Raw genomic sequence first — 11,842 nt, 5'->3', positions numbered from 1 at the left:
AACTGGTTGTCCTTTTTTTTTTTGCTGCTAGATGTGCAGTACACCTTTGCCAACTGTTGCTTTTAAATGATTTGTAGCTCTCTCGGCTGGAAAAGGGAAGGGAACAGGTGCTTGGTAAATCCTAACTGCCATTGTTGAGGTGCCATCTTAATCTTTGAAATAGTTTCTGTACCATGTGGGGATATAACACAAGCCAGGGGAAAGATTCTAGTTCAGAACCTGAATGTTTTGTGGGAATGAACGTGCCTCTTGCAGTAAGTTACAATAGCCTGCAGATGGTGATCGAGGGCCAGGATAGAAGACAAGTGTGTGCATGGTGATGACATGTAAGTATTGATGAGATGCTTTGCTTGACAGGTATGTGCCACCTGGACTTGTCTATCACGGCAAGAAGGGAATTTATGGGGAGAACATCCTAGCTGCTAGGAAGGTTTCTCCGTCTTTCCCAGTAACATCCTCGTGTGGCTGCTTGCTGTTGATTTACTGTGCCTGAGGTTCCCAAATGTTTTTGCAAAGCTTGTCTTTCAGAAACTGGGGCCCAGATAAACCCCACAATCTCATCATGTTAGGAGACCCCCTCGCAGAGTGACAATCCCCAGCATCCTTAACAAACTGCAGTCCCCAAGGTTTTGGTGCGGTTGTGAACTCTGTTCATGCAATCAAAACCTATTCAGAGGTCTACGCCTTCCACCATCCTGAGCTACAGGGTTGCTGCTGCTCTCAGTATGCATCCTGCAAATGTTCTTGGGCCCTCCCAAGTCCTGCCTGCACACCCCTCTATCCTGTCTGTTGGGCTCCCAGTACAGTGATTCCACCCATCTTTTAGGGGCCGCAGAGGATGAGGGAAGTGGGTTTGGGACTTCTGTGGCATGCCGGGTTGCTCTACTGCAAACATGCCGAGAAGGGCTGACTGCTTTTACGTTCTTATTCCTGTGCAGCTTGCTCAAGCTTTCTAGATACACACACAGTCACAGGTTGCTGCTGGGGACGTGCAAATGGGCGACTAAACATGGTTCTTACATCATGGAAACCAGGCCTGGTGTGTTTCATTTCCTTCAGTCCACAGTGGAGCTCTAGAAGGCATGCACATTGTCTCTCATCTGCTATTCTCACTGTTGCCTAGTCACCACAAACTTGAAGACAAGACCCTTTGTGGGAACTTGCATGGTTTGGTGGGACATTCCCATTATCCATATGATGATGTCTGCATCTTGACCAGGGGTCAGCAAACTTTTTCAGCAGGGGGCTGGTCCACTGCCCCTCAGACCTTGTGGGGGGCCGGACTATATTTTGGAAAAAAAATATGAATGAATTCCTATGCCCCACAAATTTCCCAGAGATGCATTTTAAATAAAAGGACACATTCTACTCATGTAAAAACACGATTTAGAAGGCGATTGGGCCGGATCCGGCCCCCAGGCCTGAGTTTGCCTACCCATGATCTTGACTTCTCCATTAAGTGGTACTCTCTGGACTCCAGATCCTTTTATGAAATAAGTAAAGTATCACTGTTCCAGGTGTAAATTCTTGGATCACAACTGCTGCACTGTGACAAACAGCTGGGGAGGTTTTAATTTGATTTTTAAAATGGATATCTGAGACTATGTATTGCTGATACTGAAGATTTTTGGAAAAACCAAGTGGCCTCCATGTGTACTTTAAAAATATATAATGAAAACAGTGTTATTACAGTTCCCCGCCTGAGGATTTATGAGGGCTGTATTTCCAAGCAACTCTTGGCTACTATGCCTGGGATATTTTAGTTTAACTGACAATGTATCCCTGTACATGTTTACTTGGAAGCCCCACTGTAAGTGGAAATTGCATCCCTAAATCACCTTACAACATTTTTCATACTGCAGGAAAGGCTCAGTGATGCTCAAATGCAAACCAATTCTTCAGCAAAATCCAACTCTGATTAAAGGTAGCGTCTTCTGTGTCTGCCCCAAAACAAGTTATACAAAGTAAATTAAATTCCCAGTTGGATTTCCATCTGCCGCCTCCGGGACGCACACTGTGTAATAGATCATTCATAACTAGTCCAGAATTTGATAAGAGGCAAATGGTGGCCTATTAAAAAAAAAAAGTGTTTTCCAGATAAGTGACCAGTTTTGCTGCTTTGCATAGTATTGAGTTCTCCATCACAGGATGCAGAAAGGAAAGAACTGATTTGGCAGAGAGATTTTATAACCCTGCAGAATGAGGTCATTTTCTTTGACAGAATTGGCTTCTCTGAAACCATCAACCCAGGGAATGGTCTCTGCGGCTCATGACATAGACAACAAATGACACGGCTTTTGCATTTTCGCTTGGACTCAATAGGCATCAGAAAATATAGGTCACTGGCTAATTGGGTGCTAAAAAGGTAGAGGCTATGTCAGGAACACAAGATCAAACGTTATTGATGAGCTGTTTTCAGGGCAGTTCTCTGTCACGGAAGTAACAGCTGGAGGGTCAACCTTCCTACTGCAACCTGTTCCCTTGAAAAGTGTGGAAATATTAATATGCATTGCATCTATGTCTTGTGTCGAAAGCGGAGCTTGGCTAGAGCTTCAGGCAGTAAGCTCGCATCTGCTTCCAGCTCTGGAAGTCCCAGTCCTTGCAAAAGACATCAGGGACATGAGCGTTGCTGGATTCAACATTGTTACAGTAGGGCTGAGAACAAAAAGAGAAAAGCTATTCAATTGTGTCCGCTGTCTATATTTATTGGCAGCAAAGTGCAACTGATCTCAATGGGATAGATATTAAGATGGGCCAAAATCTCCCTTTTGAAACCAGTGCGACTTAGCAATGCTTAACTTTGGCAGGACTGAGACTGTAACAGTTAGGGGGCTTAAGACAAGAAATGTGTTGCAGTTGTGGGGCTTGCGCAAAAGGTAACAAGGGTTCCCAAGAGGAAAGTGTTACTGTAAAGTTGATGTGGCATTCCTAGTTTTCCAAAAAGGATGTCACTTAATTACCAGGCATTCAGCGCTGGTGGTTGCCTGTAGCCTTTTGGGGTATAGCTGTCACCCCCTCCCTTCCTGTTTAGATGAGAGCGCAGCAGTGCTCTCGTAAACTGCCTGCTCAGCAACCCATGGCAAGCTTTCTGCTCTGTCAGCCTGCAGCAAGCTCGTGCTGCCAAATGAGAGTCTTAAAGACGACAGGTGTCTCAGAAGATAGGGTTTTCAATGATGATGGCGGTGATTCCCTTCTCTGACAATCCGCTCTCGCTACTATTGCCCATGCTCCACCTTTCCAGGTATGTCTACGTGACTGCTCAAATAAAACATGGCTACTCCGGGGAGTTCTGAGCCCAGAGTCCCAAGTTTCTTGTTCAGTGATGCTGCTGTCGCAAGAACCTAAGAGCGAACTTGTGGGATCAGGCTAGTCCAGCATTGTTTTCACAGGTGCCTATGGGAAACTCGTAAGCAAGATGCAAGCATTCCACCCCCTGCACCTGGTATTCAATGGCATTCTGCCTCTGATGCTGGAGAATACATGGGGCATTGCTCGTCTTATTCATTGATGCTTCTGCTGCAAAGCAAATGCTGAAGACAATGGACGATGTTTGTACTCCCCCTCCCCCCTGCTCCCATTTCTTTGTAGGGCTCTCCAGTCCACCCTCCCTGGAAAGGCCAAAACACTGTGGATGTAGCAGAGAACAGAGAAGTGGGGAAGCTGGGAGTCCTGAGCTCTACTTTTCATCTACAGTGGTACCTCGGGTTACGGACGCTTCAGGTTACAGACTCCGCTAACCCAGAAATAGTACCTCGGGTTAAGAACTTTGCTTCAAGATAAGAACAGAAATCGCACAGCTGTAGCGTGGCAGCAGTGGGAGGCCCCATTAGCTAAAGTGGTGCTTCAGGTTAAGAACAGTTTCAGGTTAAGAACGGACCTCCAGAATGAATTAAGTTCTTAACCTGAGGTACCACTGTATTAGGGACGCGGGTGGCGCTGTGCGTTAAACCACAGAGCCTAGGACTTGCTGATCAGAAGGTCCGTGGTTCGAATCCCCGCAACGGGGTGAGCTCCCGTTGTTTGGTCCCTGCTCCTGCCAACCTAGCAGTTTGAAAGCACATCAAAGTGCAAGTAAATAAATAGGTACCACTCCGGTGGGAAGGTAAACGGTGTTTCCGTGCGCTGCTCTGGTTCACCAGAAGCGGCTTAGTCATGCTGGCCACATGACCCGGAAGCTGTACGCCGGCTCCCTCGGCCAATAAAGCAAGATGAGTGCCGCAACCCCAGAGTCGGCCACGACTGGTCCTAATGGGCAGGGGTCCCTTTACCTTTACCACTGTATCGCAAACCAGGGCTCATTGAGGGCCTAGCCTCATGCCTCTTAAAGGTAGGTAGCTAGATGCTCACATGTGGTCAAGAGGCTCCACTTCCAAGTGAACTCTCAGTCCCCAAAGTAGGCCATTAGTTGTACATGCTCCACCCAACACAGCACCCAAGGGATTATGGGCATAGCCTTCTGACTTGAAGATGCCTCTAAGGTATCAATTGAGCCTCTGGGAGAAAGTGGCATGGTCAAAATTTCAAGTCTTGCAGCCTCAGTCTCTGCATTTGTAAAAATATTTTAACCCAAACACACAGCTGAGCAAGAAAAAACAAACCACTTCGAACTATGACACTACTTTGCTCCCAAAGCCAACCCCCCTACCCAAAACAACCAAGGTTTCAACTTCAGCATCTCCTTTGGTTATTTTGGCTCTGAAAAAAACAACAACCTAGTTTCCACAGCTGTCTGGCTGGGAGACAAAAAATAGAAAAGGGCTCATCTTCCAAACTAAGAGAAAAAATTGCAGTAGTGGAAAGAGGTTTAATTTAGGTCCTCGGCAAAGTTTTCAAGTACCTTCATTGCAGGAACGTTGGTTTGGGGGGGGGGATATAATTTGGTAACTCACAGAGCTTGCATTTTTGAAGGACTCTGTGCTGTCTTCGTATGCACAGGTATACTTCGCCACTACCCTGGGTGACAGCTCCATAATCAAGGACCGGATCACTAAGTCAATGGAAGACGATGATTTGTTTTCCTTCACTCTGCAATTGTATTCCCAAGTTGGCAACAGATGAACGTGGGTGGGTATGCAGAGAGCCTTTTCCACACAGTTTTCCACCTGTAACCTTTGTGCCAACCTTTAAAATAATTTGCATGAAGAAGATGGAAGGATCTTGCTCCTACATTATTTGAAAGAACGTATGAAAACATCTGCTGGCAAGGTACTGCCTGCTCACATCCCTTGTAACTTGGAAATAAGCTCGACTTCTCTCCTAACCACAAAATTAATGCCGTTGAGGGAGTATACTGACTTCCTGCAAACTGGCTGTACAGAGTCAAAGCTGAACAGAGCATAATCTGCATTAATTTATCCTAAACGGGGGGGCACAATCTGTTGTCCCCTGGAGTTAGAGGGGCCTGCGTCATGGCATCAAATCTAAAACTTCCAGTGCACGTGTTTGTTTCACATCTCCAAACCGTACTTCCAACCCTGCATTGCCTCTTCTCTGGAAAGCCTGTCACGTAGACCAGAGGACTTTCCCCTTTATCTGACCATGCTCCCCCAAACCACTGCATTGGCTGTTTAGTAAACAGAAGGCTGAACCTGCCCCAATTCAGCTGAGCACAAGGGCCTCCCCCAACCAGCTGCCGCTGTTGTTGTTTCTTTCACAGAACAATGGATCAGTGTCCCAGGCTAGCATTTCCATTGTATTGAGTGCTGGGTTTCAGATAGATCCTGCATTGTCTGCTCTTGCATTTGCCTGCAAAACAGGGACTTGACTCTCGTAACATGCTGGAAAAGTGGATGTAGGGCACCGATATCCATTGCCATTGCTCTGTGCTAATCGTTCCACGCCGCCCCACTTTCCTCTTACAGTAACGCTATGGCTGCTAGCTGCTTGCATTCGAAATATCCCCTTGCTTGGGCATTCTCCAGAGCCTGTTCTTACAAACGCTTGAGGCTGCAGTGAGCTGAGGAAGCTAGACCTGTAAGCAGGATGCCATAGCACAAGGGGAACCTGAGGCAAGCCAACTCCCTGCGAGACCCATCTGCTGAAAACAAACTTGCACTATTGTTGGTTTGACAGTAGGCCGTTAAGTGCTGAGAGGGGGACACAATGATCCGATAAATATTCCCAGGGCGACAGAAAGTTATGAAACCAGCAATGCGTAGGTTCCGCACACTGTGTGTTGTACAGTGCAGTGCCTGGGGCATTGCTGAAAAGGCTCTTTATGGAAGGAGGCAAGCAGGCTGTGTGGGAACTGGGGGCTTGTGGGTGAGGCAGATAAGGTCACGCCTTGAGCGAAAGCAGCTGCGCGTGGCTGGGACGCAGCACTCTTCAGACGGATGGATGCAGCTCACAAGTGAGACGGCTAAATGCGGTGCTAGAAAGGAGCTGGATTCTCCCACCCCAAGGAGATGCAAGCTTATGACTGGAGAGGTGCAGTGCTTTTGAGAAACTCTTTTAAAAGGAAGAGGAAGTACAGCTCAAACTCAGCTCCTGGGCATCATAAAAGGGTTTCCAGGCAACAAGTATTTCTACATCTCTGAAAAGAATGCTGCTGTCCCAAGTTTCATTTTGTTGTGACATCATTAGATTACACCAGCTCTGCATAACACATGACCCACAACCTATATAGGGTGCCCCCCTCCCCAGGCTCAATAAATCTGTTTTTGACTGTGAACACGGTGGTGGAGGTGGGGACTCCTCCTGGAAAGCCTTGCTACAAGGTTAAGTCACTTGTGTTTGCTTTGGTAGGTCAATGGTGCAAGCCTGGAGTCTACTCTTTGGTGTGGGGCTAACAGCATGTATGTGGGTCAAGGTGTCCCTAAAGTTCCAGCCAACATAGCAACCTTACGCTGCGTGATGCTGCTGATCTTTCTCGCCCTCCTCCTGTGACAAGTGAAACCTGAGCCTATATACACTAAGGCAGGAGACAAGTCCCAATTTAGCATGGACCGTAAGCCCTTATCAGTCATTCACAACAGTGCATGGGGTCATAAACTATATAGAGTGGGGGGATATGTGGCAGTCCAGTGCCCAGTATCAGTGGCCACTCTTAACCTTCCCCCTTTTGAACAGGAGGATTTGAAAGGGGGTTTCTAAGTGCATTCAGCTGTACACATTTGAATTGGCCTTCAGACCTTCACAACACTTTATAGTTGAGAATGGAGGGGTTAAATCCATGTGTCCCCACAACCTCTTTGTGCTGTTTACACATCATTTTGAAGGTTATGCACGGCCTGTACCCTGCAGGTTGTTAAAACAGAACATATTTTCCAAACTGCCTCTTTTTTCTAAAGAAGTATGTTTAGCTGTTTTGTTAGGCTTTGTAACAGTTTTAACTGTTTTGTTGTTGTTGTTTTTAAAAAAACCCCAGTGATTTCCCTTTGGTTATTTATTGTGCTTTCAAGAGGTTGAGAGCAGGCTTGGGTGGGCTATGCCCCAAAAGACAGCCTACAAATAATTTAGTAAACAAACAAAACACTTTTGACTGGGACTACAACATAAAAATTATTTACCACATGCCCCCCGCCCCCTTGGCCATAGTAGAAATCATTGTTCAGGTTAAAGGGGGAGAAATCTGCCAATTTGATCGGAACAGGGAAAAAGTGAAGGAGGGAAGAGACAATTCTACACACAAAAACACTCAAAAGAAAAGTTAAAGCTCACCGCATAGACTTTTTTGGGGGGCGGGGAGGAGTGTAATTCAAGGAAAGAGAAAGATTACAAGTGTGGTTTCTGTGTTGGCCTAATGGACACAGTGTCAGAAAATGCACCACACTTAAATGAGGCCTAAGATTAGAGTGGTATCTCTGCCATTCGTTGGTTTGTAAATCTTCCTGATTTAGTAACGTGAGTTCAACTATCTAACCAGTTCTTCCTTTTTTGCATTCAGCCTTCCCACAAGTAAAAGAAAACATTCCCAATAGATTTAAGGTCTGTGGTTTTGTTTGTTTTTCACTATAGTTTAATTTCTTTGAATTTTAAAACAAAAACATACTTCCATGTTAAAAAGTCCTCCATCCAACGCACCAACGAAACACCTGTACACAAGCAACAAATTCACAATCCGAAGAAGGGAGATAAACCTACTCCCAAAGGGATGGGCAAATCTAATATACAGTATGAACAAAAAGTTAAAAAATAAAAATTAAGGCAGGAGTTAAGTGTTTAATGCCCTGCAAAATGAAGGCAAAAAAAGAAAAAAGAAAAAAGAAAAATTGAAACTCTAGGAGGCAGGAATGTCAGCAGCAGCTCCCAAATAACCTGGGAGGGAGGGCCCTAAAAGCCATTTCAATGGGGAGGAACTGAGCAGGGCAGAGTCTCCATTGTTCCTGGAATGGGGAGTGCCAAGATCATTGTTCTCCGGTCAGCCTTGGTGATATTCTAGAGTCTCAACTAAGAAAGGATGAAGTTGTATTAGGTTAGGCTGCTTGTGGGACTTTCCGTTTACACCTGTAGGCGTGCAGGTAAGCCACATTCCCCCATTAGTTTCCTTAGCAACACAAACATCTTGTCTGTGTTACAAAAGGAGGAAGAGCCTGGAAACAGAAGGGGGGGGAGAGAAATATTTCTCTTAATCAATGGGACAGCTAGACTGACCACCACTCTTGAAATTCACCTCGCACTGGGGAATTCTAAACAGTCCTTGGGAGCTAAATGAAAACATTTCACTACAGGGAGAGTTTCACATAACCACCATCAAAGGTGGCAACATTCAGGGGCAGGGAGGGTTTAAGTCATGCTCTTCCAAGAATTGCTAGCATCAACTTGTGTGCCCAAAACAAGACCAAAAGAAGGACCCAACGCAAAGGCAAAAGGTAAAATAGCTGTGCTTCTCCCATCACCACACCCTCACAATCTGTATTCCCAAAGAGTTCCTCTAGCTCTGATCTGAAAAAAACAAGAATGAAATCTCTAGCGTAAATTCCAATGTTTGTAGATCTTCCCAGAGGCCTGCCCACAGGGAGAGAACGCTTAGCTTCCGAAACATGTAAGATTTGGAGGCTCTGGTTATTTCAAGCTTCCATCTTTTTTTGCTGTCTACAAATATATTGCATCCTTCAATGTTGTGATAGGTCCAGAATGGTATTCTCCTGGGCAATTAGAAAATAATAATAATAAGTACTAGTAAAAATGTAAAGGAAAAATATATATATTAATAGGGAAACTAGTTCTTTTGAGCTTTGCTCTAGTATTCAGCTCTATATTGCTTTGAACAGCCAGTAAATAACTCTTGGCCTGCTTTTGTTTTTGTTTAACCTGTTTCATTACACTCCGAGTTCTCTCCTGCGAACAATGTTTCTTCAAATATGCTCAAGTGTTGTCTTTTATTCCTTTGACTCTGGAATCACCCAAAATATTTTAAAGAGGCCATTTAAATGTGAATCCCCCCCACCTGCTCCTTGTCTCAGACCCCCCCAAAAACAGGGAAAACTAAACAAAAGAAAACACCATCTTTCTTCAACAGTCTGTTTAACGGAATGATGGTGTTGAAAACTGAAGATTGAGAAAGGGGGTCAAGAGCATTCAACTTTTTCCGCACCACAATTTATTCCAGAATCTGTTGAAAATTTTTCCTTCTTGAGCCAAGCCAAGTGTAAAGGCTCCAGTCACCTTTCTTATACTCTTATCTCGTCGTCTTCCTCATCCATGAAGGAGAATTCCTTTTCCGGCTGTTTAGCAGCGTCCTGCCTCGTATGCTCTGGAACGCCCTGGTTCTGTCCCCTGGAGACTAAAGTACGCTGTTCCTCTCCCACAGAGGTGCCACTCGAGATGGAGCTGCTGTCCATTGTCAGGCGACTGGTAATGCTGCGGGCAGATCCAGGGCTGTAGGTTGCTGCTCTGTTGTCATCCGACTGAACCAAGGAATCCTGGGGGAGCTTGCTTTCCTGGCCAAGCCAGTGGCCTGTCAATGCCTCCGCAGGGCCTGCCTCCCTCTGGGGGTCTTCTGCACCATGATAACCAGAATCCTCTTGCTCCCATGGGTCCTTATCCATGATGCTCAAGACATCCCCCAACATGGAGGGCCCCAGGTCAATATGGAAAGACATGATGGACTCTGCGTGCTTCATGCCGTAGCTGCCCTTGGGCACTACCAAGGGCAGGTCCGTTATGTCACCAAAGGCCCGCTCTTCCAAGCCAGGACTGTGGGGCCCAGAGCTAAGAGCGGCTGCCGCACCGTTCATGTGCTTCTCTTCAGGGGTCTTCTCCTCAGGGGCTTTCTTGACAGGGCTGGAGGAAAGGCTCTTGGGCAGTTGCTTCCCACCACTCCTGTCCGTCTCCTTCTCAGTAAGCTGAGGGAGGGAGACGGCATTCTTCACAAAAATGGCAGAGTCCCTCAGAGAGCCCAGCATATCCCGCCGGTCGCCCCGGGTGACGGACTGAGACCGCTTGCTGCTGCGGAACTTGCGTGACAGCAGGCCTGGTTTGGATGAGGAACTTGTCTCCTCAGCGGCTTCCTGTTCCCCCTCCCCAGCCTTGCTGTTGAGGAAGGAGGTGTCCCCAAATGCATCACCAGCCCGTCCCACGTGCATGGTGTGGCGGAAATCACCAAGGGGAGCGCTGATCATCTCTGCCGTCAGGTCGGCCCGAGAGCGGCGTTTGGAGTTGGCGGAATTTGTCACCAGCTGCTTCAAAATAGGCATTTTGGCAACAAGTGTGAGAGCTCTTTTGCACAGGAGTCAGGGTGGTGGAACTGGAGAGGTCAGGTTCAGTTGTGGGTGGAGCAGGTTGTACTCCAGCAGTCTCACAGGTAGGCCTCAAGCCTCTTGATGGCCTTCAAACAGTCCAGGCCTAAAACGCAGACATAAGAAAGGAAGAGAGGGTTAGGTCTCCTCAAGACAACAGAGGTGCTGTTTGCTCTGTTCCTTTAATGGGGGCATGAGAGGGCACCATCTACGGTGGGGCTCTCCATCCAACCTGCGAAACTCTCCCTCAGGTAATGCCTAAACCCCTCTCCAACCCTGTTCTGTTCCCTCCTCAAGTACTTTTACCTAGTTGGTGTGTTTGTATAGAAACCTCTGACTTTGGGGTGGCTGGAATGTAATGTACTGCACAAAGGTAAGCAGTGTTAGGTGCCAAATGGCTCCTTAAACCAAAGTTACAGTTGCCAAAATGGAATGTCTGGTTGCCGTTTTGGGGCAAGAGGTTCTCAAGTCTTTATTTTTCAAATGATGGACTGACTGTGATTTGATTCTCAGCTGAATATCTGGCTCATTCAGAGGTCAACCTGGAGATAGATTAAGAACTCTGAGAACGTAAAAGAAGGAAAGTCATTTGATCCAGGGACAGCCCACATATATATTGGCCCATTCCGACCTCTTTTTCTTAATGGTGGCATGGACCATTCATAACATTATGTATATTCTTCACAACTATAAGCAGGGCAGTGGGAAGACAAGCTACAACAATTAACTATAACATTGTATACTGCTCCTGCTCAGGCTACACAGACAAAGCATTTTGGTTCCTGAAATTAAATCTGATTGTGCAGATAAGACATAACTGATAGAATGACAGGGTGTGTTATTAGTCATGATCCAATGATCCCCAGGCATGCACCTCCAGATGGTGAAGATGTCTTGCGCCAGCCATCCTGGCACGCAGGAATATTCACTCGGTCGCAAGTGGCTGATAGCCAGGTGCATAATGCGCCTGGCTAATTTCAAACGCTGAAGGTAAGAACCACCTCTGTTGCTCCACCCACCTTTGCCTATAACCCTGACCACCCCTGGCATGTAGCCCTGAGAGGTTACTCACAAGGGAATGTGGCCCTTGAAAAATGATCCCCAGCTCCGCCTTCCCCTTCAACATACACCAGGGGTTAAATGTTCAAGTACAGTGCTACGTG

At 46.5% G+C, this 11,842-nt stretch overlaps 1 protein-coding gene across 6 annotated transcripts in view; it reads right to left on the bottom strand.

Annotated features, from left to right (window-relative positions):
- Window positions 1-7,934: 7,934 nt before the first annotated feature.
- Window positions 7,935-11,842, bottom strand: part of CDC42EP4 (CDC42 effector protein 4) — a 44,983-nt gene continuing 41,075 nt past the window's right edge. For all 6 annotated transcript variants that reach the window (XM_083598937.1, XM_083598933.1, XM_083598935.1 and 3 more), the window contains one exon: window positions 7,935-10,785. In XM_083598937.1, coding sequence (XP_083455063.1) covers window positions 9,612-10,637 — 1,026 coding nt within the window. In that variant the 5' untranslated portion in view covers window positions 10,638-10,785 and the 3' untranslated portion in view covers window positions 7,935-9,611. The remainder of the gene's footprint in view (window positions 10,786-11,842) is intronic.

The sequence above is a fragment of the Podarcis filfolensis genome (assembly GCF_964270895.1).
Source record: "Podarcis filfolensis genome assembly, chromosome: 2".
In the NCBI taxonomy this organism is placed as follows: Eukaryota; Metazoa; Chordata; class Lepidosauria; order Squamata; family Lacertidae; genus Podarcis; species Podarcis filfolensis.
The sequence above is the reverse complement of the archived record's forward strand: the minus strand, read 5'-3'. Positions and strand labels throughout refer to the sequence as shown.